The 27,950-nt window shown below is 38.8% G+C and overlaps 2 protein-coding genes across 2 annotated transcripts; both read left to right on the forward strand.

Moving 5' to 3' along the window:
* Positions 1 to 1,744: 1,744 nt before the first annotated feature.
* On the forward strand, positions 1,745 to 17,974 carry LOC114276306 (S-locus-specific glycoprotein S13-like). Its single transcript, XM_082887978.1, has 5 exons — positions 1,745 to 3,094; positions 3,225 to 3,347; positions 16,053 to 16,714; positions 16,860 to 17,340; positions 17,422 to 17,974. Exons 1-3 carry the CDS (start codon positions 1,843 to 1,845, stop codon positions 16,199 to 16,201), a joined length of 1,524 nt encoding a protein of 507 aa, XP_082744104.1. The 5' UTR covers positions 1,745 to 1,842; the 3' UTR covers positions 16,202 to 16,714; positions 16,860 to 17,340; positions 17,422 to 17,974.
* Positions 16,835 to 27,836, forward strand: LOC114261750 (G-type lectin S-receptor-like serine/threonine-protein kinase SD1-1). The gene is made up of 7 exons (XM_082889543.1): positions 16,835 to 17,083; positions 17,422 to 17,689; positions 26,352 to 26,491; positions 26,615 to 26,825; positions 27,076 to 27,160; positions 27,248 to 27,398; positions 27,531 to 27,836. Exons 1-7 carry the CDS (start codon positions 16,835 to 16,837, stop codon positions 27,834 to 27,836), a joined length of 1,410 nt encoding a protein of 469 aa, XP_082745669.1.
* The last annotated feature ends 114 nt before the right edge of the window (positions 27,837 to 27,950 follow it).

Below are 27,950 nucleotides of genomic sequence, written 5' to 3' on the forward strand. Positions count from 1 at the left end.
GCCCTGCACAGCAAATTTTGGGCATGAATATTGTGCGTGACAGGAAAGCCAAGAAGTTGTGGCTGTCACAGGAGAAGTACGTTGAACGAGTGATTGAGAAGTTCAACATGAAAGATGCCAAGCCAGTCAGTACTCCGCTGGCTAATCATTTCAAACTGAGCAAGAATTTTTGTCCCTCCTCTACGAAGGAAAGACAAGAGATGGAGGCGATTCCCTACTCATCCGCTGTAGGGAGTTTGATGTATGCAATGGTGTCCACCCGACCAGATATTGCTCATGCGGTTGGAGTTGTAAGCAGATTCCTTCCAATCCAGGAAAAGAGCATTGGGAAGCAGTCAAGTGGATTCTGAGGTACCTCAAGGGTACAGCAAAAATGTGTTTGTGCTTTAGAGATGCTAAACCAGTCTTGGAAGGCTATACTGATTCAGATATGGCAGGCGATCTTGATGGTAGGAAATCTACATCAGGATTTTTGTTCACCTTCGCAGGGGGAGCTGTGTCTTGGCAATCCAAGCTGCAGAAGTGTATTGCTTTATCCACAACTGAGGCAGAGTATATTGCCGCAGCGGAAGCCGGGAAAGAAATGTTGTGGTTGAAACGGTTTCTCCAAGAGTTGGAATTAAAGCAAGAAAAGTTCACGGTACATTGTGATAGTCAGAGTGCCATAGACCTGAGCAAGAATTCGATGTACCATTCTCGCACAAAGCACATTGATGTTCGGTATCATTGGATACGCGAAGTGATGGACAAGCAGTTATTGGAACTGATCAAGATCCACACAGATAAGAATCCTTCTGACATAATGACCAAGGGTGTCACCAGAGACAAACTGGAAGTTTGCAAGCATCTGATCGGGATGGACTTCAAGTGAGAAGTCAGTTGTCCATGTGGGCGTGGAGGGGGAGAATTGTTGGCTCCATCCACTACCCACATGGTAAGGAGCCCACCATCCACATGGTGTGGGTGGCACCATGTGGTAAAAGAAGCTGGTGGAGGGCAACACCAACTCACTAAAGGAAGATAGTGAGGGTGGCACCACCTTGGCCAATTATGGTTATCACTTCACCTACTCCTCCTCTCTTGGTTATAAATTGAGATGAGTGAGGAGGGGTTGTATAGATCAGAAATTGGAGAGTGAGAGCTGTGAGTTGAGTGAGTTTCATCTCCTCCTCTGTATTTGTATTTTGCTCCATTTTAGTGAAAATTCTCATTTCTGTCCGTGGATGTAGGCATTGGGCCGAACCACGTAACTATTGTGTTCTCTGTGTGTGTGAGATAATTTTTCTGGGTGTGTTTGATCCTAACAGTAAGAGCCACATGTTCTCCACCTCCCATACCCCATTTTCTTTTACAAAGAAACGTGCACACATTGTTACCCAATACCCTGCCATTATTTGTCATTTTGTTGAATAATTTCATTTGTATTAATCAATGTGATGGGAAAAAAATACAGAAACGGTTCGTGTATGCTTATGATCTGATGTTGATTAGTATCTTCTAAGAAACTCCAATATTTAATTGTACAGTCAAAGTGTCAGGTTAAAAAATTGGAAATAAAGGAACTGTTGAAATGGGAAAACACATAACAAACTATTTTAGTAACATCTCAACTGCTTTATCAAATTTCTCTAGCAGTGATGTGTCACAATCTTATTCTATCGCTGATTTCCAAGTTTTGAATACTATCTTCCTCATTGACCCATATATACTTATTTTTTCTTATAGAAATAGCAGTATACAACTTCTATTGACTTTGTTTGCCATTTCCAAAAGAGTGAAGAACATTGTAAATTAGGTGAGGAAAAAGAATACAGATGATAGCATCATCATAATTTTTGCAAAATGATCGGGGGAATCATTCTTTTTGCTATTTCATATTACTTTTCTGGCTTTGTTTTAGCAGATGACATGCTAAATCAATACCAGCAAATCAATGACAGTGGAGCATTAGTATCTGCTAGAGGAGATTTCAAGTTAGGCTTCTTCAGTACAAGCAATTCGAGGAGGCGATACTTGGGGATATGGTATAACAATATCCCAACCATTGTTTGGGTGGCGAATAGAGACAGACCTCTTAATGATTCATCAGGAGGTCTAAAGATTGGGGATGATGGAAATTTGATCCTTCTTGACAGTGGAGGAATAGTTGCTTGGTCTACCGGTATCCAGAATATATCATCAAAACCTACTGTTGCACAACTCTTAGACTCTGGAAATATTGTTTTGAGAAGTGAAAATGGTGGGAACACAGAAAGTTATATTTGGCAAAGCTTTGATCATCCTTCAGATACACTGATAGCTGGTATGAAGCTGGGATGGGACTTGAGAGTTGGTTTGGACCGGTATTTGACATCGTGGAAGAGCGCAGATGATCCTTCACTCGGAGATTTCTCTTATGTGCTCAATCTTGATGGTCTTCCACAAACTGTTTTACGTAAAGGGTCCGTTAAGCAGCACCGAAGTGGGATATGGAATGGTCTGCAGTTTAATGGAGCCGGGCTTAAAAGCGCTATCCTCAATGCTAATTTCATCGATAATTCAGAGGAGGTGTATTTCGAGTTTGATCTATATCAACAGATAACAAGGCTGTTTTTGAATTACACCGGGACAATGCAAAGTGTGATATGGAACAATAGGAACCTTGAGTGGGTTGTCATTAACACAGTACCTAGTAATCCATGCGAAAGATATGGCCAGTGCGGTCCTAATTCTATTGGCACAATCTCTAATGCATTCATATGTAGTTGTTTGGATGGATACATTCCTAAATCATCGCAAGATTGGAATATGATCGTTTGGAATGGTGGGTGCGTTCGCAAATACCCATTAAACTGCTTGGATGGAGAAGGATTTGTGGCATTCGAAGGCGTGATCGTCCCTGATTTGTTAGATTTTTGGATGAACACCAGTATGACAGTTAAAGAATGTGAATTGGAGTGTCTAAAGAATTGTTCTTGTACTGCTTATGCTAACTCCGATACTGCTGGAGGGGGAAGTGGATGCTTGCTCTGGTATGGGGATCTGATTGATATTAGAAGCTTCCCAAATCCTGGTGGTCAAACTCTGTATATTCGGGTTACAGCTGCAGACCTAGGTAACTTTCTTGTGATTTGTGTTCAATAATTCATTAGGCTACATAAATTTGGCCAAACACATAAACTACACTGATTTTTTTATTTTATTTTTTATTTTTAAGTATAATTTTCACTGGATGGTGTTTCTAGTGTCTAGATCAGATTCCAAGGAGAAGAAGAGGATCGTGTTGGTGATTATCCCCATCTCAGTAGCTTTGTTGTTGTTCCTCCTTGTTTCTTATATAATATGGAAGAGGATAAAACAAACAAGAGGTAAATCTGAGGTTCCTTTGGTTGAGAGTTAACTTTAGGCAGAATATATAGTAACTAAAGATCTCTTATTCAATGTTAATTAAATGAATAGAACTATAAAAAAATAGAATGGAAAGCAACAACAAATGAAAGAATAAGAAGTTATATCTGCTATTATTATCTTAATAGTGAATACTGAAAATGTTGCATAATAAAGAGTTGATATCTAACTTGTTCTTAGTGAATCTTGTAGTATTACATGATCTTATAATAATACGTACATAAGTCCACATATTGCACACCAAAAAAGCCCAGCCTTTTTGGTTTTGGTGGAGACTTTAAGGCTGATTTGGGTGGAACACCTAATTGTATAATTTTTCATTCTTAATTGTTTAAACAACAGAAATTTAATTGGAATGACCTGCTTGTTTCGTTACAGTTTCTTATTCAGAGTTTATTCTTTTGTTGACTTGATGGTTGCTCCCATTGGCCTCTGTCAAAGACAACATTTAAATGACTTGCATTATCAAAATCCTGATATTTCATTGGTTCTTTATGATGAGATAGTTTGACAATATTGTTGGGTCTATTTTCTTGCATCTTAAGTTTCGGGATAGTTTTTTTTTTTTTTTAATCAGCAAAAGAAAGAGCCTTCATTGATGAAATCAAAACATACAATGCATATGAAAATACATCAACAAAGGGGAAGGCAAGAGCAAAAAGCATCAAAGTGTATCTCCCAAATCCCAATTAGTTTGGCACCGTGAAGAACACTCAATCATCTGCTAGCTGAAGCCAACACGTTGGTGAGAGAACAACAGCAAAAGGAAGCGGGGATAGATCAGAAAAACCAAGCAGACTATGAGGATAGAAACAGCAGCAACCCAGGATAGAAACAGCAGTAACCAAACTGAGCTAGCAGATCAACAGCCAAACTGAGCTAGCAAAACACAAGACACATCAGCAACGGAAGAGATCAACACAATCACATCTCCTCTGTTTCAGCTTCCAATTTGTTCAGATACATTTTCTCACCTGTTGTATGTTTGACACAATCATATCTGTTAGGACCCTTTGTTGTCAAAATCCATGGATCAAAACCAAGGTTGTTCAGGTTTCAGTTTTCCAGTTGTTCAAATTTTGGTCTCCCCGCTCGAGCGGGGAACGTTACGCTCGAGCGGGTATTGGCAGCTCTCAGCATCTCTGCAGTCGCCTGACAAAGTACTGGATGGTGTGATTCGACGCTCGAGCGTGGAAACTGCCGCTCGAGCGTGGAGCCTGTATGAAATCACAGAAGTTGAAGTCTCCGCTCGAGCGGGAAGACCGACGCTCGAGCGGACCGCGCGATCCCAGATTTTATAAATTCGCTGATTGGGTCTGTTTTAGATTTACTTTTCTAGATCTTATTCAAGGGTTCTAGGGTTTTGTTCAGAGGTTTTATTCTGGGTTGTTTGGTGAGTTTTTTCCTTGATATTTTGAGAAGAGTTCTTCACTCATGATCTAAAATACATACATCAAGGAGTTGGTGACTTTGATTTCAAGAGAGAGAGTTCTTCGGTGGATTCCGAAGATTAAAGCGTAAAATCCAAAAGGCGTTTGATTCTACGCAGTCGTTAATTCGACAAGAGAAGTTGTGGTGTGGAATCAACTTCAGGATCAATTCCGTGACGAAGGCGTGGTGAAAGAGTTACAGAAGATTCAGAGACAAATTGACTGGGTTGGGTAATTTGTATGGTATCTTTGTAATCTTTTTGTTCTTCAGTAGTGGATTGATAGTGGCGGTTCGCCCATGGTTTTTGATTACAATTGAAGGCTCTTCAATTGTGGTTTTTTCCACGTAAAAAATCGTTTGTGTCTATTTATTGTTTATTCTCAAAAACAAACAAACTAAAATCACTCTCGTAAGTGTTTGATGATTTTAGGTTGAGTGTTTTGATTTATTGGGATTTGGAATAAGTTAATCTTGATCTAATCACAAATCACGTAGGATTTTCAATTGGTATCAGAGCGGGTCACTCTTTGTTTTTTTTTAAAACTATAGGAGTGTGATTTTGTGTGATTAGTATCATGGATTCTATTCGTGAAGGTAACTCCACTCATAGACCCTCATTACTTGACGGTACAAACTATTCTTATTGGAAAGCTCGTATGAGAGCATTTTTAAAATCCATCGATGAGAAAGTTTGGCACTCCGTAATCTTTGGGTGGAGTGAACCTACAATCACCGTTGATGGGATTGATATTCCTAAACCCCTTGATAAATGGGACACAATCGATTACCAGAATTCGAGTTGGAACAGCAAAGCTCTAAACTCCCTCTTCTGCTCTGTCACACCTGCAGAATTCCGTCGAATTTGCACGTGTGAAATAGCAAAAGAGGCGTGGGATATTCTTGAAACGATTCACGAAGGTACCACCTCTGTTAAAAGGGCAAAACTTCAACGTCTCACGTCCGCCTTTGAAACCCTTTTTATGCGCGACGATGAGACGTTCGATGAATTTTATGCAAAACTCAGTGATATCGTGAATTCCTGTTTCACTCTCGGTGAAAAAATCCCGGAAGCAAAAGTTGTTGGAAAAATTTTGAGGTCCCTTCCCGAGAGGTTCCAACCAAAGGTGACAGCCATTGAGGAGGCTCAAAATGTTGATACCCTCAAGCTCGATCAATTGGTTGGAAATTTGCAGACTTATGAAGCCCACCAAATTTCTAAGAAAAAGCAAAAAGAAAATATGGCTTTCACGAGTGCCCATGAGACTGCAAAACCTCCGGAGACTGAATTTGATTTAGAGTCTGAGATGACGGCTATGCTTACAAAACAGTTTAAAAATTTTTTGAAAAAGAAGCCGAATTTCAGAGCCCCTATTTCAAAAGATAAGAGTAATGACAAACCCAAAACTGTTCCACCAAAATTTGCTCAAACTACTGAAAAAAAGATTGTAAGGGGACCAGGGGTCAAGTGTTATGAGTGTCAAGGGTTTGGCCACATTGCCCTTGAATGCCCTTCGAAAAAGAATCGAAAGAAAGTCTACACTGTAACTTGGGATGATGAAAACGGGTCGGAGCAAGAACCCGAAGAACCTGAATCTGGAGAAGACGGGGACAGTGCTTTTATGGCTTTTTGGTCCACTTTCACTCAAATTCTTCCAAAGCCAGCAGAGTTAGCCCGTGGTCAGAACCTGCATCATGCTCCTACTTTTGATGGGAGTAACTACCTGTTTTGGAAAATCAGAATGAGGGCTTTTCTGAGAGCCTTTGATCCAGAAGGCTGGCAGGCCATTGAAGAAGATACAGAAAGTGTTGACAGTCCGAGCAATCTGAGAGCCCTTAGCACTATTCGTAGAGCAATTTCTGCTGAAGAACAGCAACGGGTTGTTCGTTGCACAAAGGCTAAAAAGGCATGGGAAATTTTGAGCCAATTCCATGAAAGAGGAAACTCACATTCACCACCATCCAGCGACTTTTCAGCCTTAGTTGCAAGATTGGAGGAGGTAAAGGAGAATGAAGAGCAAAAAGAGGATGATGAAACATCTGATGACAATGATGAGATCAATGGCGATGAACTACAACAAGCTTACGAAAAGCTATACGAGGAATCTCTGAATTTATCCAAAACCAACGACAAACTCTCTCTCAAGCTCAAAACATGTGAGAGTGAGAATGTCAGGCTGAAAGGAGAACTTGTAGCAGCAAAGTAGAATATCGTCAAGATCTCGAGTGACAGGCAAGACTTATGTGGAAAACTGCTATCTTGTGAAACTGAAAGGAATGAACTTCTGAAGGTGTATTCCACATATGAAGAAAAGCTTGAAAGTCTTGAGCTGTCACAAGCCAAATTGGAAGAGATAGTATGTCAAAAAGATGAAAAACTCCGTGTTGCTAGAGCCACTATTGCTATGTGGAACAAAGGTTCCAAATCTTTAGAAGACATCCTCGGATCTCAACAAATGGGTTGCGACAAAAGCGGGTTAGGCTATGGTGCTACAGCTCACAAGGGACTGGCCTCTACTTCACATGACAAGAAGACTCAAGCAAAGGGAAAATTGAAGATAGACTAGGCTGATCTCTCTCTTCATCTACCTAAAGCTGGTAAGATCAACAAAAAGGAGGTAAAACCTGTTTTTATTTGTCATCACTGTGGTAGGTATGGCCACATTCGTCCTTATTGCTATGAACTGTTTGGTAAGGTGTCTCAAAAGGGTAGAAATTCTAATACTTTTTGGGTTAGGAGACAACCTTACATGTCTAGGCAGAACACCAAGACTAAAAAGATTTGGATTAGAAAAGAGGATTTGACTTGTTTTGTTGTTCACACTGCTCTAAAAGCACGTGACTCCTACATGTGGTATCTTGATAGTGGGTGCTCTCGTCATATGTCCGGTAACAAATCCTACTTCACCTCTCTTGAAAAATATGAAGGAGGAATTGTCACCTTTGGAGATGGCGGCACTTCTAGAGTCATTGGTAAGGGCTCTATAAGTGTTGCTGGTCTCCCCAAGCTAGATAATGCCTTACTTGTTGATGGCCTTAAAGCTAATCTTTTGAGCATTAGTCAAATGTGTGATTCCCATCATGAAGTATTGTTTTCAAAAGATAAATGTGAAATTTTGGATAAAAAGGGAAATACTGTTCTACATGGGGTTCGCACATCTGATAACTGCTATGGGATTCTTACGACTAATGATCTTACTTGTCATTCTGCCACCATAAGTAACATTGATCTGTGGCATCAAAGATTAGGTCACATGAATTTCAAAGACCTAACTAAGATAGCCAACAAAGAGCTTGTGAGAGGAGTTCCTAAACTAGGTAAGAATTTGAGCCATGTGTGTGGCCCATGTCAGCTTGGCAAGCAAACCCGTGCTCCTCATAAAAAGGTGAACAGCTTTACAACCAAACGTCCTCTTGAATTGGTTCATATGGATTTAATGGGTCCTACTCGCACTGAAAGCATCGGAGGTAAAAGATACATTTTTTTAACTGTTGATGATTTTACTCGATTTTCTTGGGTAAATTTTTTGAAGGAAAAATCTGATACGTTTGATGCTTTCCAGGCCTTAGTCTTTAAAATCCAAAATGAACAAGGTGTTTCCATTGGGCGTATCATAAGAATCCGAACTGATCATGGTCGTGAGTTTGAAAACAGTTCGTTTTCTGATTTTTGTGATATGCATGAAATCAAGCATGAATTTTCTTCTTCTATTACTCCACAACAAAATGGAGTTGTTGAGAGGAAGAACAGGGTTGTTCAAGAAATGACTAGGGTCATGCTCCTTAGTAAGAAACTTCCTCCTAAGTTTTGGGCTAAAGCCTTAAATACTGCTGTTTATGTCATAAATCGCGTGTATTTAAGGCCCGGCACTTTACAAACTCCATATGAATTGTGGAAGGGGTTGAAACCTAATGTAAAATACTTCAAAACTTTTGGGAGTAAGTGTTACATCTTCAAAGATAGAGAGCCTTTGGGCAAATTTGACTCCCGAAGTGATGAAGGTATTTTTCTAGGGTATTCAACCACTAGTAGGGCATTTAGAGTCTATAACCTGCGAACTCCATCTTTAATGGAATCTATCAATGTGGTTATAGATGACACAGGTGCACCTACTCCAGCAACAAATGAGGATGATAATGATGAGTCTCCAACCTTGGATACGAAATCACAAACTCAAGGAGAAGGTGCGGACCAATCACAAGAACTGGTTACAGAACCATCCTCACAGGTAAGGTCAAGTCCAAAGAGTGCTCCAAGGGACATCATTCCTGTTGCTCCTGTCACCGCAAGTTCTGAGCTTAAACCATCAGCTAGGGTGAAACTGAATCATCCAGCTCAACAGGTGATTGGAAATGTCTCGGACCGAATGAAAACCCGAAGACAGATTCGGGATGAGGTATCACATATGTGTTATGTTTCTTTAATTGAACCTAAGAATTTTAAAGAGGCCTTGCTAGATGATAGTTGGGTCAATGCTATGCATGAAGAGTTAGGTCAATTTGAACGTAACAAAGTATGGACTCTAGTTCCTAGACCTAGAGACATGAATGTGATAGGTACCAAGTGGATCTTTAAAAATAAATCTGATGAGAATGGTACAGTTGTTAGGAACAAAGCTAGGTTGGTTGCTCAAGGCTACACACAAGTAGAGGGTGTTGACTATGATGAGACGTTTGCCCCAGTTGCACGTCTCGAATCTATTCGTATTTTACTTGGTGTTGCATGTTTTCTTGGCTTTAAATTGTTTCAAATGGATGTGAAAAGTGCTTTTCTGAATGGGTACTTGAAAGAAGAGGCATATGTTGAGCAACCAAAAGGGTTTGAGGACCCTAAATGTCCTAATCATGTCTACAAGTTAGACAAGGCTTTGTATGGATTGAAACAAGCCCCTCGTGCTTGGTATGATAGACTCACTACATTTCTTCTTGATAATGATTTTCAAAGGGGTAGTGTGGATAAGACTTTATTTGTGAAACATACTAAGTCTCATATTCTTGTTGCTCAGATTTATGTTGATGATATTGTGTTTGGATCCACTGCGGAACATCTTGTGAAATATTTTTCGGATTGCATGACACATGAGTTTGAGATGAGCATGATGGGAGAGTTGTCTTATTTTTTGGGTCTTCAAATTAAACAGTCTCTTTCAGGTATATTTGTATCTCAGTCTAAGTATGCGAAAAAACTTGTGTCTAAGTTTGGTCTTGAGTCTGCCAAACATGCCCGCACTCCCATGAGCACCAGTCTTCACCTCTCCAAAGATTCCTCTGGTATTGATGTTGATCCTACCCTTTATAGGAGTATGATAGGGAGTCTTTTGTACCTCACAGCCAGTCGTCCTGATATTGCCTTCAGTGTAGGTGTTTGTGCCCGTTACCAAGCTAGTCCTAAAGAGTCTCATCTACTTGCTGTCAAACGCATCATTAAATATGTCAATGGGACTTTGGGGTATGGGGTTTGGTTCTCTACTGATACTACAGCTGAGATTACTGGTTTTTTTTATGCCGACTGGGCAGGGTGTGCTGATGATAGGAAAAGTACATCTGGGGGGTGTTTTTACCTTGGGAATAATCTGGTTTCCTGGCATAGTAAAAAGCAAAATGCCATCTCTCTTTCGACTGCTGAGGCTGAGTACATTGCTGCAGGGAGTTGTTGTGCCCAAATGCTGTGGATGAAGCAAATGCTTCATGATTATGGGATAGAACAGAACACTCTTACTCTTTTCTGTGATAACACAAGTGCCATAAACATTTCTAAAAATCCTGTCCAACACTCTCGCACCAAACACATTGACATTCGTCATCATTTTATTCGAGAGTTAGTGGAAGAGGGCCTTGTTGTTATTGAACATATTTCCACTGAGCATCAAAAAGCTGATATTTTTACAAAACCCCTTGATCTTCTTCGGTTTGAGTTCCTTAGAAAGACCTTGGGTGTCATGCTCGATCACTAGAGTGTTACTTGTTACTTGAGTAGGTGTAAGTGTTTTGCCTTATGTATGCTTGGATGTCATAATCTCATTGTCATTGATATCTGTTGTACTTGCATCCAACTTTTTATGTACACTTCTCATGCTGCTTACAAGATTTCATTGTTCATTGGTCATAGCTCATTTTGAATGCCCATGCTCATTAACCTCATGATCTCATTCTGTACACATCATTGAGATTAATTGTTGCAGGGGTTTCCGCACATGTGATCAAAGTTCTCTATGGACCACTAACAGTGTTTCTTGTACTTTTACAGCGGAATTGACCAATACTAGCATATCATGGGTGATGTTAAGTCTCTTAACCATCTACCATCTGTTTTCACTTCCATGGTTTCTCCCTCAATTCCTTGAAGTCCGGGCATTAGGAAAAGGCTACCTCAGAGGCACCAACCAGGCCATCCTTTATAATTTCATTCTTCTCTGGTTTGGTTTCCATACTCTTGAGAGTGAAAGCCACCAGTGAGTGCTCATAAGAAAGAAAATGTTAAAAAAAAAAAAAAAAAGGGACTCATTGATTGAGGGGGAGCCTCCGCTTTTACTCAACAAATACCCCGTGATTCCTAGTGGTTTGACTTTTCTCTGTATTGTTGAGTTACTCTTGATGGAGGTCCAGCCATCCGATCACTACTAGGATTAACTCTAGCTCAGTGACCTCTCATGGATTGCACACACACACTTTCTTTTGTGAGCTCTCATGTTGGATTTTGGGTTGTACATTCTCATGTTGCTTATGATCATTGAATATCTTTTATCTGCTTTGCTCATGATGTTAAGTGTCATTTTGTTTTAACAACTGCAAGTTTCCAGACTTCATGAATTGCGGATTATCTCATCTTAGTATTCCATTTTGGCTGAATGTGCTCATCTACTTTTGTTTCGAGTCTCACCTCTTGTTATTGAGTATTTTTTTTTTTTTTTTTTTTAAAAAAAAAAAAAAGTTTTTTTTTTCCCGCTCGAGCGGAACTTGGTACGCTCGAGCGTAGTTTTGAGCCTTGCAGTACTTTGCTCTCTGTCTTACAGTTCTGAGAGGGGTGATTTGGGGCTCGAGCGTATGTCTTCACGCTCGAGCTGGTCTCTGCGTGTTTTGTCTCACGCTCGAGCGTTCAATGTAAAGCTCGAGCGGACTGGTTTTGTATAAATTTCCCTCCTTCGTCCTTTCAGTTCATTCTTTCCACAGTGCTCTCTCTCTCCTAGGTTTTTTTCTTGTGCTTCCCATCCTCTGCTCTTCCGTGGTGATCTCTTGGCGTTTTCGTGTGGTTCTCCATCTCAGGTTTGTCTTTTCTCCCTTACTTATGTCGGATCTCTGTTCTTTGATATTCGTCTCTGTTTTTTTTTGTTGTTTTACCGTATATAGATGGGTTTGTTTATGTGTTTGTTCATCTTGTTACCGGCCTTTCATTATTGCTTATGATTAGTTCATAATGCTGTACTGTCCATATCTTGCATCTAGGGTTAGATTTTTGGGGGCTTTGCTAGTTTTTGATGAGTTTTGAAATTGGGGATTTTTAGTCTTCTTTTATTATCTTGTGTTATTTTATTTTATTTTATTTTGCATAAGTCTTCACCATGATGCATACATTTTTAGTTTCTTTTACTGTCTCATGTTGCTATATCATTGTGTTACTAATGTTTCTGTTGTTTTTATTGTACTTGTTGGTTCTTGGTTATCTTGGGTTGGGGTGTGTTTGTCCTGTTTAGTCATGTCCACCTTCAAAAGACGTAAGTCTACAGCCTCTCACCCTACATATAACACTGACCGCTTTCCGTCAGCTGAAAAAGCCAAGTTATACCGCGAGTCCTACTCCTCCCGCTCCATCCACCTTGAACGTAATGTTCACACCTCCACCTTTGAGTCCATTTCTATCCGATCTTTCTTTGATTCTTTGGGTGGGGATCATGTACTTTTGTTCTCTGGGTCACAAAATCTTACTTGGGTTCGGGAATTTTATTGCAATATGGGGGGTCTTAATGACATTGGAACATCTTTTAAGACCTGGGTTCGGTCCAAGGAAATCACTGTTACCACTGACCTTATCCGCGAGATTTTAGGGATTCGTGAGAGATTTCCTATTTTTTACCCTTTTCCAGTGCGCCCTACATGTGATTTTGATGAGGTTGCTCAGTTTCTTTGTGGTTGTCCTCGCTCTTGGCCTTCCGGTTCCTTGATCAAACAGCATGAACTTCTTCCTCAATTTAGGTTACTCAACCTAATTGTGTGTGCCAATATCATAGTTACCACTCACTGTTCTGAGATTAACCAGGATCAAGGCTTTGTTCTTCAGTGTATAGCCCACAACCGTCCCATCGATCTTGCTACTCTTATCATTCAAAAGATGTTTGCTCCTTTTGAGCGCAGCAATCTTGGCTTACCCTATGGCTGTCTCATTAACCGACTTTTAGCCAAGTTGAAGGTCCCTGCTTTTGATGAGGACGATTTTGCTTCTCCTTCCCGTCCGTTTACCAAAAAGACAGTCTCCCAGAGTCAGTCTCACATTAGGGGGGTTTCTTCTGGTTCAGGTCGATCTGGTGCAGGTCCCAGTACTGCTGCGGCCATGGCAGAGGAGGCCGAGTATGATGCTGCTGTTGGTGGAGATCTTGGTGAGAGGGAGCAGCACCCGCCAGTTCGTACAGTTCGTGGTCAGCTTCAGTTCCTCGAGCGCTCTGTTGGTTCCCGATTTGACCATCTTGAGGCGCGGATGGATATCTTTGAGGCCAGACTTACCGATCTTGAGACCACTACCGATGCTCGTTTCAGTGCCTTGGAGGCTTCTTCCCAGCGGATTGAGGATTCTGTGGCACAATCTTCATCCCAGTTGGCTCAGATCTTGTCCTTGCTACAGATGCCGTCTCCTCCTCCGGCTTCGTGATCTTTGCTCTGTGGTATTTTGTTCTGTTTCTCTTTCTTTTGTTCCCTCCCGGACAAAAAGGGGGAGTGATGCTTTTGGGTACTACTGCTGTTTTGGATGTTTTTGGTACTGCTGTTTTGGATGTTTTTGGTACTGCTGTTTTGGATGCTTTTGGGTACTGCTGTTTTGGATGATTTTGTTTTTGGTACAGTCGATGTTGAAACAGGATTGTTGTTCACAAGCATGGATTTGGATCGTCGTTGGTGATGTTTTTGTTGGAGTTATGTTGAAACCAACATTGTTTTTAGTTTGAAACAAACATTGTTTTTAGTTATGTTGAAACCAACATTGTTTTTAGACTAGGTTGTGAACATTGTTTGAATTCTTTTGTGATTTTGTTAGGATACCTGTTTTAGAATGGTTTTGTCCGGGATTTGACAAAGGGGGAGATTGTTAGGGCCCTTTGTTGTCAAAATCCATGGATCAAAACCAAGGTTGTTCAGGTTTCAGTTTTCCAGTTGTTCAAATTTTGGTCTCCCCGCTCGAGCGGGGAACGTTACGCTCGAGCGGGTATTGGCAGCTCTCAGTATCTCTGCAGTCGCCTGACAAAGTACTGGATGGTGTGATTCGACGCTCGAGCGTGGAAACTGCCGCTCGAGCGTGGAGCCTGTATGAAATCACAGAAGTTGAAGTCTCCGCTCGAGCGGGAAGACCGACGCTCGAGCGGACCGCGCGATCCCAGATTTTATAAATTCGCTGATTGGGTCTGTTTTAGATTTACTTTTCTAGATCTTATTCAAGGATTCTAGGGTTTTGTTCAGAGGTTTTATTCTGGGTTGTTTGGTGAGTTTTTTCCTTGATATTTTGAGAAGAGTTCTTCACTCATGATCTAAAATACATACATCAAGGAGTTGGTGACTTTGATTTCAAGAGAGAGAGTTCTTCGGTGGATTCCGAAGATTAAAGCGTAGAATCCAAAAGGCGTTTGATTCTACGCAGTCGTTAATTCGACAAGAGAAGTTGTGGTGTGGAATCAACTTCAGGATCAATTCCGTGACGAAGGCGTGGTGAAAGAGTTACAGAAGATTCAGAGACAAATTGACTGGGTTGGGTAATTTGTATGGTATCTTTGTAATCTTTTTGTTCTTCAGTAGTGGATTGATAGTGGCGGTTCGCCCGTGGTTTTTGATTACAATTGAAGGCTCTTCAATTGTGGTTTTTTCCACGTAAAAAATCGTTTGTGTCTATTTATTGTTTATTCTCAAAAACAAACAAACTAAAATCACTCTCGTAAGTGTTTGATGATTTTAGGTTGAGTGTTTTGATTTATTGGGATTTGGAATAAGTTAATCTTGATCTAATCACAAATCACGTAGGATTTTCAATATCTATGGAGTAGAAGCAACCTATGTCCTGTGCTTTCATCCATAAGGCCACCCTAACTTTGATAAGCTCAGATAGCTCCTCAATGCTCAGTTGTGTGCCACTGAAAACACAATAATTTCTGAACTTCCACAAGTACCAAATTATTGATATAAGAACAGCTCTCCAAACTTGCCTTTTCTTCTTTTTGAACCTCCACCGCAGCCGCCACTGTATCAGACTTTCCAATGATCCTGCTATGACCCACTTAATACCCCACAAATCCATAATATTTGACCAAACTTGCCACACAAATGGGCAGTACAATAAAACATGAGTCAATGTTTCCACTTTAGCTTTGCATAGTACACAGGATAGATCCACATTACCCCTCAACACCCCTATTCTACTTAGGAATGAAGATGAGATCTGTTTACAACTGAAGTTTTGGGATAATTGGTGATCTGGCTTAGTATTAGTGCTCTAGTTCTGGGGAAGGCTTTGAGTTTGTTGTTTATTTGACCCTAGATGTGCAAGACAAGGTTTGTTTGAACTTGGTTAGTTGTGTGTTTCCCTAAAGATAGCAAGACAGAGTCAGGGCTGCACTTAAGAAATGGTATTAAAATGAGCTGGACATACATTGTTGATGAATGTTGTTACGATAGCTACCTATATATTGTCGCACCAATTTTCTAATAGCTTAAGCTTTTCTGACAATTGATAATCTAGCACTGTACTTTGAACAGAAAAATAACAAGGATTTGTGCATATTCCTTTACTAACTTCTTTATCTAGATTGATATGCGAGGAGCAATTAAAAAGTGAATGTTTTTGTAATGTCCCTTTTTCCACCCTCCCGATTTTGTGTAATAAAGGTGATTTACCATGTCTTTTGTTTTTCTTCTATACTTTAAATACAAAATTCCCCTGTAAAACTTCTGCATCAAGGTCCTGTTGAATTCAATGCCATTGTGGACACAAATATAACCATGTTTCAAGTTTGTTTCCTGATCTTCTCATCTGTTGTCATCGACAGGTTCACGGCCAAACATTCCATTCAAAGATGATAAAAACATAGAATTGCCCATTTTCAATATAGTCACAATTGCAAATGCTACAAACAATTTTTCTATTTCTAATAAGATTGGAGAAGGTGGGTTCGGACCAGTTTACAAGGTAATTTGAATTGCACTTACTAAAGTCATATAATTTTCTGTGTTGCGTGTTTGTGAGTGTGCGCCAAAAGAGTGTAAATTCAAATCTTTGTCATGAGCGTTAAAAAAAATCTAGTTTTTCTTGATTGTTTCATTGCTCTTCTATGTAGTGTCGATTTGCCTTAGGTGGCCCCATATCTGTCTCGGTGGCTTTCACCTTAGACGTTTTGTTTGGCGAATTCCTGTGTATGATGTTTTTATCTTCAACCTTTATTTACTTTCTTACTTCCCAAAAACAAAAAAACAAAAAAAAAAGCTTGTGTATTTCCATAGGGTCAGCTATCAACTGGACAAGTGATAGAAGTAAAGAGGCTCTCGGAGAATTCTAAACAAGGGCTCGGTGAATTTAAAAATGAGGTTATCTTGATTGCCAAGCTTCAGCACCGAAATCTTGTTAGGCTTTTGGGATGTTGCATTCAAGGAGAAGAGAGGATGTTGATCTATGAGTATTTTCCCAACGGCAGCTTGAGCTCCTTTATTTTTGGTTTGATCTTTCGACCTTTCTTCTAACTTCTTCAATTGAATGTCGAAAACAAACTACACACTACTCAAAGTTGTATATAATTATGTCAATTATTGAACCCAAAACTAATATTCTATACAAATGCCTCTCTTGATCTATGTTCTAGATACTACAAAAAGTAACTCTCTTGAATGGAGGAAACGCTTTGATATTATTGTGGGGATTGCTCGAGGGCTTCTCTACCTTCATCGAGATTCAAGATTGAGAATTATTCACAGGGATCTCAAAGCTAGCAATGTGCTACTAGACAATGAGATGAATCCCAAAATTTCAGACTTTGGCATTGCTAGAGCTTTTGGAGGAGATCAAATATCGGAGAAAACAAGAAGGGTGATTGGAACTTAGTAAGTACCCAAAAGATTTCTTGCATATACTTACCCAACTTCAAGTTTCACCGACTTCTTTCTTGATTTATTAATTTGATTATGGCGTGCAATGGTTATATGTCCCCAGAAAATATATTACGTGGGCTTTTTTCAATGAAATCAGATGTGTTTAGTTTCGGAGTACTTGTTTTAGAAATAGTGAGTGGACAGAGGAACAGAAAGTTCCGACATCCTAACCATACTCACAACCTTCTTGGACATGTAAGTTTTTACTTGAGTTTGATCTCTTTATTTTTGGAATTTTCTTCCATATTGATCTCTAATATAAATGTGCTCTATTAGGCATGGAAACTATGGCTTGAAGGGAATGCCATCAAGCCAGTTGAAGAAAAGTTGGAAACTTCAACAATGTTGATGTTAGAAGTAATAAAATGTATACAAATTGGTCTGTTGTGTGTGCAACAACGCCCTGAAGACAGGCCAACAATGTCATCTGTGGTGTCGATGTTGGATAATGAGGGTGCAATGCTGCCCCATCCTAAACAACCCGGATTCTATACAGAGGGGAGCAGTAACGAGACAGAACTTGCATCGACTACAGGAGTAAAATGTTCCACAAATAAGGCAACTCTAACAATTCTACTGGGTCGATAAGAAATTCCAATTGAAGCACTAATGCTCATGGTTATTATTATTATTTTTTTTCAGTAAAAGAGTTAATACCATTTTTGATAACAGCCTTACTAATTATGGATGATAGATGATATATAAGTTTCCTTGTTTGATAGCAAACGAGATAGAATGAATGACTAATTTTTATTGGCCAAAGACTCTCTAATGCTCAAAGTTAGTAAACTGGTGTGATTTATGCAATCGAGGTGAGAGTTGTTGCATACTTCCTTTGGAGTTAGGTGGGATGGATTTTGGATTGTGATCCCTTATTTCTTGTTGTGATGTTATTGTCAATTAATTTTATTTGGTTTTGAGGGTATCCTTGTAAAAAAATGTGTAATAATTTCTTAGAAAAATCTTAAATCAAGTGTTCAATGTGTATAATACATTTCTATTATGTTTATCAAACTTGAACTAAAAACATTCACACATATAATTTTTTGAACTTTACAATTTCTTTTTGCTATGGCTTGAGATAACAGGTTTCATCATAGGTTCAATCATTGATTTTCTTTTCAAAGACACATTAAGGTAGTTAAAAGAATTTAATGATATTTTAGTACAGTTATTTTGTATCACAATGACACAACCACTTGGTACTGCACGACTTGGTAGAAGAGGTAGAACTCATGATTTTTTGTTGGGCGATAAGTAACGGTAAAAGGCATAATGATTTGTGATTAGTTTTATAATGTGTCATATGTTGTCCCAGATATACTAAACAATTTTTAATATTTTATAGACCTCTCCACTCACAATTACAAAAAACACAATGATTGATATAAATAAAAAAATATATATATTATTTCAAATTTTGCTAAAAGCTTAATTATAGTACACTAACAATCATATGTTAATCAGTATTAGATAAATAGAAAATAATAATAGTAATGTCATCAAATTTTAAATAAAATTATAAATTTGTCCTTACAAACCAGCTCATCAACTGCCAAAACCATGATGAATCCTTAAATCAGAGACCTTGAAACAACCTACCTCGAGACTCCCAGGCAGCCAGCATTAGCACCTTTACCCAAGCAGCAGCGGCACCGCAAAAACAAGCAAAACCATGAACCACTCTACACCTTCCTGAGCCTCCCAAGCTATACTTGTTCAGCAAAAATGTGCATAGAGCGTCAAACCCGAGCCAACACAAACCAGACCCAGAAAAACATTACCCCAAGAACAGAGTAAAAAACAGAACAGAAGAGAACACAACAAACAGAAGAAAGCAAACCTAGCCGAGCAAACAAGCTAACTGTTAGTAATGGGCGCCCATGTGGCATGACCATTTAAATTTGAATTTGAATCTTATCCAAATAGGTTTTGAAATTGGATTCAAACCTATTTAGGATAACCACTCAGGATACAGATATTATCTCCATTACTGATATGGATAGATAATAATAACATATTAAATATCTGATATATGGGTTATGGGTAATCAAGAGAGAAACAACGTATGATCTGTTTTCTACCCATATACTGTCTCTCTCCCAAAAAACAACGATCAAGTCTTTTGTACTGTGATTTGTGTGGGTGATATTCAATCTGTGATATCACTTTACTGCTGGGTTGGTTTATCATACTCTGGAAGCACGTGATTTATCCACGAGGTTCTATCATCAAAAAGGTATGATCTAAACATTTTATCCGCTGCATGTTTTCTACTTTGTTTTACATTGGTATCAGAGCCATGTATGGGTATTTTCGTGCTTTCTTTTATCATGTGTATATTTATAAAAGAGGTAGAGATCCAAAATATTTCATTTTTATAATCATTAATGTCTTTTTTAAGAGCATAAATGATTTTATTTTGAAAAATGGAGTCTGGCAGTACAAAAATCGGACCAGAAAGCACCCTGGAAGGCGGCGCGTGGTATGCACGCGCCACCTGACGCCGTGAGCCGCAGCCACGCACCCACACGCGCCAGACGCGCCTGCACGCGCCATCACGCGCGCGTCAGCAGCGCTGTCCACGGGCACGCCGTCCGCACCTCGCACGCGCGCCGCGTGCTGGAGTCGAGCGCTGAGCCGCGCTCCGAGCCGCGCCGAGCGGCTCCTCAAGCCGACTCGCGCCGAGTTGCGCTAAGCGGCGGCGAGCCGAGCCGAGCCGAGCCGTTTTTCCCGCCTGGCTTGGCTCTAAGGCTCTGTTTGTTTGTTTTTAATTCTGAATCGCGTTAATTGGCCGTAATTTATTCGTTATAGCTTTGTTTTAAGCATGGTTGGTACCGTTAGACTCAGAATTAATTTTTCTACATTCTGTAAAAAATTTAAAATTTTACGAAAATAAAAAATATTTTTCCTGAAATAATAATGCATTATTTTTGCTTTAAAATGCATCTGGTGCTGCATGATTAAGTTTCTGGGGCTGAATTTTTTTATTGTAGACTATTGATGTAGTTTATTATTTACTGGTATAGTTATAACATTTTATCAGATTCTGGAATATTTATTTCTGATTTTATGTGTGTTTATTAGTTATTTAAAATTCCAGAAAATTCCAGAAAATACCAGAAAATTCCAGAAAATTTCAGGATGATGTACTTTCTGTTATGGCATAATTTGAATATTAAATACAGCATATTTTTTTTGGGTTTGTAATATGTTGTAATTAGAGGAGCATGATTATTTATTTATTTATTTATTAGAATTCCATTATTAAACGAATATAGCATGAGTTATTTGCAAATTTACATTAAGATGCTATTGTATGGAATTTATCATGTTTTGTATATGCCATAGTCAGTGGGAGGTTATTCGGTTGAGAGAAATCTTTGTAGATTAACTCCCGAAGACCAATATTTTGCGCATAAATTAAATTAAATTTTGGATAATTGTCACCTGTGGCGCAAGAGATGATTACGAGCATAGCGGATTTTCGATCTTGCGACTTGTGTAATATTGTCACTATTTAATTTAGATTTTTGCGGCAAAATTATATTATGCTAATCAAATTAATCCTAATGCGAATTTCTCTCTAAATTGATTTAGTTTATGGAAGTTAATTTGGTTGACCTAGACTTAGTAGAGATGTTCAAATGTGAACCAACTAATCCCATTCTTTAGATGAGCAAAAGTCTTGGAGACTTTAGGTCGAACCTTAATTGAGCCAAAGTAAGGAAACATGACTCAAAGTCACCGTGGTTTTGGTGCCTTGTTTGGCACAATAAAAACTAATGTGTGCGCTATGGTTAGCGGCATACTACGTAGTTTTGGTTGGCGAGTTTTGGAGTTATGAAATTAGTAAGACCTCAATAGATTTGTATATGATCTTGACTATTGAGCTGCACGGATTGACTTTGTATTTTGACTTGTAAATAATGTTACATCATTGGATGAAGTAACATTCAAGAGTCACGTCATCCTAGAAATGCGTGCTTAAATAAATTAGTCATTAAGTGTAAGACGAGTAGCCAGTATGAGCAGTGTTTTGCTCTCTACCAAATTATTGGGAGTTGGATGGAGCAAAATTTCATGCACTATAATAGTGTGCGTTGAAATATCATGTGAAGTTAAAAGATTAGCGCTTAGAAGCTGCAAAATCTATTAACACTAAGTGAAAAGATTAGCGCTTAGTAGCTGCAAAATCTATTAACACTAAGTGAAAAGATTAGCGCTTAATGGCTGCAAAATCTATAAGCATTGCCAACTTGTCTAAGTCTGGACACTTACTGTTTCCACACTTGAGTGTGAGACATGAGGAGGGGCATAGTGATGAAAAGGTCAAGGCCGACAAGGTTGTTATGACTCTAAGAATTTGACGCATCACTTGTGAGAGCATTGTGTTGAATTAGACTCTTTAGCCTAATTCGCGCTTAAGTTACTTTGGAGCTGTCATAAGTTGATAGCTTATTCTCTCCTTCTTGTGGATAGTAGAATTAATTGCAAGTAACTATGAAGCGAGAAATAGATATGGCAAGAGGAGTATCGTCATCTTTTAACTAGATGTATTAAAGTGTATGGAGAATAAAATTGACTTGAAGGTGCAGGGGATTAGCACTTACTAGTTAAATTTGCGACTTAGGCGCAGTTGATATCTCCATGACATTTTTTTATGATCTAATGAATATGACTTAGTCGTGAGTCATTACCTAGTTGGGCCTAAACCTTTAAAACTTGTCTTTGAGAACTCACACATTAAGATGATTGGAATTAGTTTATGACATTGATCATGAACCAGTGGCTTATTATACTTAATCACATTAATGAGCAAATGACACGATGGTTTGAGTAGGCCTTCTCGAGCCCACTCGCTTATGACATCCTGCTCTCATATGAATGTGTAACTTTGTTCGCAATAGGTGCGCACAAGTAAGTAGGAAAGCCGTAGAAGGTCATTTGTATTGGCGCATTTTGTCCACTATGATATTTGTGACTAGATATGTGTGAGGGTATGATAGCTAAGCCTCAATCTCGACACATTTATAGATTACGATACGCATCTGAGTCAAGACTATTTGATCTCCCATAAGTCAAAAGTTTTGAGATGATTTTTTTGACATTGCATATATGAGGTTGAGATCAATTAGATAACAGCTTTTGTGCTTTTAGTTTTGACCAAGGTGGCGAGTATCTATTTGAGTTATTTTAGGAAACTCTGTGAAGAGAAATGGATGCTTAGAAAATTGATTATTCCTAGTACTCAACAACACAATGGTGTAGTAGAGATAAGGAATTAAATATTGTTAATGTTAGGTGGATAATGGCGCAAAATGTTTCCCAATTGGGAATTGCACTAGTTTGTTGCCTATATCCCTAACTAAGTGCCCTCCATATCAGATTTTACACTCCATTTTGAGTAATGGGTTAGCAGAGAGCCATCTATGGGCGATCTGTAACCATTAAGCAGCTTATCTTTATTCTACTTCTCATAAGATTACGAAGTTAAGACCTAGGGTTCTATAGCGCATTATTGTATCCTGTCTTGTAAACACAAAGGGTCGTGTGGCGCATTATTGTATGCTGTCATGTAAACCCTCCGGGTCATGTGCATATAGGTAAGCAGCTTTATGGTAGTGTAACAAAGTCACATAAAGTTTTCTTAGTAAAGGTGACGTGAATAGAGTTTTGGAACTCTATAAGATAGAGAATTCTAAGCATAGCGCTTTTATGTAGCCTAGTTGAGAATGGAAAGAAATCTCCAATATCTTAGGGACAGTGGGAGCGATGTGCCTACTAATGGATTACTCCATTAGAGAAGAATACTCTACATTCTTAGTTGCGTGGTAGCGAATGTGAAAATTTTCCACGTCATCACTAGGTGATTGAGAGGGAAACATTCATGATTGCTCCGCAAGATGATAAAGAGCCTAGGATAATGCCAAAGGCTCTAGTCCCCTGTTTTTAGAAAGTGGATCAATGTTGCGCAGTTTAAGACAAAGTCTTTGAGGATTAACCATTTTTTGGTTGACTTCCCACTATGACGCAAAATTGTTATAAAGTTATGCGTAATTTGGATAGTCATTGTTGAGGCATAAGGCTCGCTAGATATCGAAAGGTCGCACCATTGAGGAAAGTGTAGACCATGAGAAGACTTCCTTCTGGGGAGTGAGGTTATTTTGACTTAGGCTATGATTGACATAAGTTCGGAACATTGATTTGTGGACATTGTGACCCAATTTCTCATTTGAGAATTGGATAAGTAGATCCGTAGGGATTTACCTTCTGCTTTTATGATGAAAAGTTAGGAACGCAAAAAGGTTGCTAGTTCCAATAAATCTTTTACAGCCTAAAGTAGTTATCCAAACAGTGGTTCTTAGATTTCGTCAAGCCATGATAGGGCAACGATGATCGATGAAGACCACTGAGGCATGATCAATGGTCCAAAAAGAAGTTTTTCCTTACTTAGTCATTATGGCCAGGAATTTATAAGGTTGTCGCCACCTAGGGTGGGCAGTCGTCTATTTTAGATATGATGGGCATGGGTGATGTAATTCATATGCTCGGATGTACGATCCTTAGGGATTGTTTTAGGAAAATTCTTGGTTTGTCTTCGATGACTTACATAAGGAATATCCTAGAACGATTCTAGATGCAAAAATTGCAAACCCATTGACTTACCTATCGGTAAAAGCCAGAGTCTTAGCTATTGAGTGAATCCTCAGATTGTCTTTGGGAGAAACAGATGACCTATATTCCTTGATCTATTCTTTGTTGTGGGAGCCTAAAGTACGCTATGTGGGCATATTCGGCATGATAAGTGTTATCTTTGATAAATGGTTAACTGAGTTGTTAGACATTGACCTTGCTCATTAGACTGTGGATAAAATGCTTTACTAGAAGCATATTAATTTGCTCCTTGTAAGATTCAATGCGCTAGTTGGGCGCATTAAGAATGAACGCAAATTAGTCACCAAAATATCTTTAGAGAGGTTATTGCGCAAGAGGTAGTGATCTTAAATCATTTCATGTGAGGCGCACATGGTGGATTCTGTTGTATATACTTATCGCAAGAGGTGCTGATAAGGCTTATGTTTGGAATCTATAATTGCGCAAGCTGTGGTCATTTTTTTTAAATCGATCACTTATTTTGAGATGATGGGATGTTGACACTATTATGGTTTGTGTCATAATGATTAGCAGATGATGATGTCAGCAGGCAAGATTGGCTCACTCACACGAGCAATCGCCCTTGGCGCCTAGGAGCGAGCAAGGTTGAGACTAGTGGTTTATTTTTATTTGGAGCCAAGAGAGGCTTAGATAATCCACTATGCATGTCGCCTTGGTTACAACCAAGATGAGGTCATGTTAAGGACCAAACATGGATGTTAGTACCCACTTTCCATGTTGTGCCTGTTATGATTAGCCAGATGCGAGATCTCATTTGGCGCCTAGAAGGCGAGCAAATAGAGAATTCGGGTTAGGCGCTAGAAAGTGACTAGACTAATATCTGTACAGTGTATCGAGTATGACATCACTCTTTATGGAAGAGTTACTCCACCGTAGCATGTATTCATACTATATGTGCTTGGCGACCGAGTAATGAGGTGAGAGAATGGATCCCTGCTTCCTCACCGTGTGAGTCTTACGTGTCATTATTAATATGACTTTCATTTATGTACCCTTTTGTGACTTTTGACTATGTCATAAGGTAAGGGGTTAATGTTCTGCTACTTTGGTATGTTGCCTGCAGTCATGCATGATTCGGCCTTAAGGGACATCACTGGGAAAGCGGTCAATCCTAAATTAAATGGCATAAGTGCAAAGGGAAGATCATCTAGTATTACACCACTGTTGTATATTCACTGCCGGCAACTCATATCGCTCTGTATAAGAGGCGAATTGAGTGTGAATATATTGCAAGAATTAAGAGGGTCAAACATGCTTTTTTTGAGGGATTAGAGATGTTTTTTTTGGACCGGTGTAATTAGATGGGTCTGCGGTATATGAGACACTATTTCTGTTCCTTTTGGGTTGATGTCTCTATACTGGCTCATTTTGAGTTTCTAGTATAAAGCTCCCACATGCAGGTGTTCTCAGTAGTCGCACAGTGCAGTGGCTAGTATGAGATTGTTTATTTTTTGGGAGATTGAGATAGAGATGTGGCAGTGTCATGCCAACTCATGTGCGAGTGGGAGATGTTAGTAATGGGCGCCCATGTGGCATGACCATTTAAATTTGAATTTGAATCTTATCCAAATAGGTTTTGAAATTGGATTCAAACCTATTTAGGATAACCACTCAGGATACAGATATTATCTTCATTACTGATATGGATAGATAATAATAACATATTATATATCTGATATATGGGTTATGGGTAATTAAGAGAGAAACAACGTATGATCTGTTTTCTACCCATATACTGTCTCTCTCCCAAAAAACAACGATCAAGTCTTTTGTACTGTGGTTTGTGTGGGTGATATTCAATCTGTGATATCACTTCACTGCTGGGTTGGTTTATCAAACTCTGGAAGCACGTGATTTATCCACGAGGTTCTATCATCAAAAAGGTATGATCTAAACATTTTATCCGCTGCATGTTTTCTACCTTGTTTTACACTAACAAAAGCACCCAAAGAAAACCTAGGACATATACCATAGAAAGATAACAGGACCCAAAGAAGAGAATGGAAAGCAAGAATGGACCAGGAACAGAAGAGGAGAAGCTGAGAAAAGAAACCAACAACAGAAACAAGGCCGTTAAACCTCCACACCCAAAATCCAACTCTGAAGGCAGAACCTGATGCAATGAAAATGGAATACAAAGTCGTTAACTGAGAACTCAATTGAATTTCGCTTTGGCTTTGACCTTGTTTCATATACTTATGGCTATGTGCTTCAGAAATTTTGATTACTGACATTTCAAGACCGACCATTTAGTTTATAAAAAGTGTATTGCATGAAATTCAATTACACCAACTATTAAGTACAGAGATAAATAATAGAGATGTGGTTTATTCTTTATTCCCCATATCAATTTTAGGTTTCATCATTTTATGTTTTTGTTGATGATAATAGGAGATGTTAATTATCACATATTATGAGCTAGAAAATTAAGGTCAATCTTAACCTGTAGGATTGGAGGGACTACTGGAATGTATTTTACATTTTATGTATCAAATATTATTTTGTAATTAATTTACCAATCTTTACAGCTCTGACACTGGATAACCAAAGAACTGTGGAGGAGGACCTAGAGCTACCTTTGTTTGATTTGGTTACCATTTCAAATGCCACTGACAACTTCTCGTTTGCTAATAAGATTGGAGAAGGTGGTTTTGGTCCTGTTTACAAGGTAATTTTTTATAATTTATACGAAGTTAACAATAAATTGCTCATTGTGTTGGACTTTAGAAATGGTAAATTTCCTATATTTCTTGGCTTCCTGGCTAATATTAAGGTTGATGATAAATTATAGGGTGTGCTCCCAACTGGACAAGAAATAGCAGTGAAGAGGCTCTCCAAAACTTCAGGGCAAGTCCTCACAGAGTTCAAGAATGAGGTCATCTTGATTGCAAAGATGCAACATCGGAATCTGGTTAGGCTTTTAGGATGTTGTATTCATGAAGAGGAGAGGATGTTGGCCTATGAGTACATGCCCAACAAAAGTTTAGACTTACTCAGTTTCGGTTAGGGTCTAAACCTTAAAAATCTTTGATAATTTTTTCTTGAAGTATAGTGAAAGTTTCTAACTTAGTTTGAACTGTCTCAGATCAAACAAGAGTACATCACTTGATTGGAAAAAATGATTTGACATAATAGTGGGAATTGCTCGAGGACTTTTGTATCTTCATCGGGATTCAAGATTGAGAGTAATTCATAGGGATTTAAAAGCTAGCAACATTTTGTTAGACAGTGACATGAATCCTAAAATTTCAGATTTTGGGTTAGCAAGATCGTTTGGAGGTGATCAATCTGAGGAAAACACAAACAGGGAAAACACAAACAGGGTTATTGGGACTTAGTAAGTACACACCCTTTATCATTTCCCTCCGTTATATTGACTTATAGTGCTTGCCATTTGATATATTTCCTTGATGATTGCACGTAGTGGCTATATGTCTCCTGAATATGCAATAGATGGGCACTTTTCAGTGAAATCCGATGTTTTTAGCTTTGGTGTACTGGTTTTAGAGACAGTGAGTGGCAAGAAGAATAGAGGATTTTATCATCCTGATCATGACCTCAACCTTTTGGGACATGTGAGTTCAAATTCTAATGTTGTCAATTTAGAGACTTCACAAAATTTCTTACACGTGCAATTTTTCTTTTACTATAAGAAACAAATTTGTTTTATGTTGAGAGTCAAAATTTAAATTTGCTATTTGATTTAGGCATGGAAATTATGGAACAAAGGAAAGTCCATGAAACTAGTGGATGCTTTGATGAAGAGTCCGATTCCCACATTAGAAGTGTTAAGATGTATCCAAGTGGCCCTTTTGTGTGTCCAACATCCTGAAGATAGACCAAGAATGTCAGTTGTTTTGTTAATGTTGGATAGCGAGAATCCAATGATGCCCATGCCTAAACAACCCGGCTTTTACTCAGAAAGATTTATATCTGAAACAGATTCTTCAGCAACTCCAAGAAATCCATATACTTCAAATGATCTAACCATAACCAAATTACGTGGCAGATAGAATGTTGCCCAAAATTTTTAAATGTTTCTTTGAGTAGATTGTATTGCTATGTAATTTTAATTATTCTTAACCGAACTTCTAAGTTTGTAATCTGTTAGTGGAAAAGAAAAAAAG

The sequence above is a fragment of the Camellia sinensis genome, chromosome 9 (assembly GCF_055761805.1).
Source record: "Camellia sinensis isolate YWXY chromosome 9, ASM5576180v1, whole genome shotgun sequence".
Classification (NCBI taxonomy): Eukaryota; Viridiplantae; Streptophyta; class Magnoliopsida; order Ericales; family Theaceae; genus Camellia; species Camellia sinensis.

Coding starts and splice junctions, on each gene's coding strand:
- LOC114261750 (XM_082889543.1), top strand. CDS start 16,835: ATGCCTCTCTTGATCTATGTTCTAGATACTACAAAAAGTAACTCTCTT. Junction 17,084..17,421: donor TATCGGAGAAAACAAGAAGG/GTGATTGGAACT, acceptor GTGCTCTATTAG/GCATGGAAACTATGGCTTGA. Junction 17,690..26,351: donor ATCGACTACAGGAGTAAAAT/GTTCCACAAATA, acceptor CAATCTTTACAG/CTCTGACACTGGATAACCAA.
- LOC114276306 (XM_082887978.1), top strand. CDS start 1,843: ATGATCGGGGGAATCATTCTTTTTGCTATTTCATATTACTTTTCTGGC. Junction 3,095..3,224: donor GGTTACAGCTGCAGACCTAG/GTAACTTTCTTG, acceptor TGGTGTTTCTAG/TGTCTAGATCAGATTCCAAG. Junction 3,348..16,052: donor GAGGATAAAACAAACAAGAG/GTAAATCTGAGG, acceptor TGTCATCGACAG/GTTCACGGCCAAACATTCCA.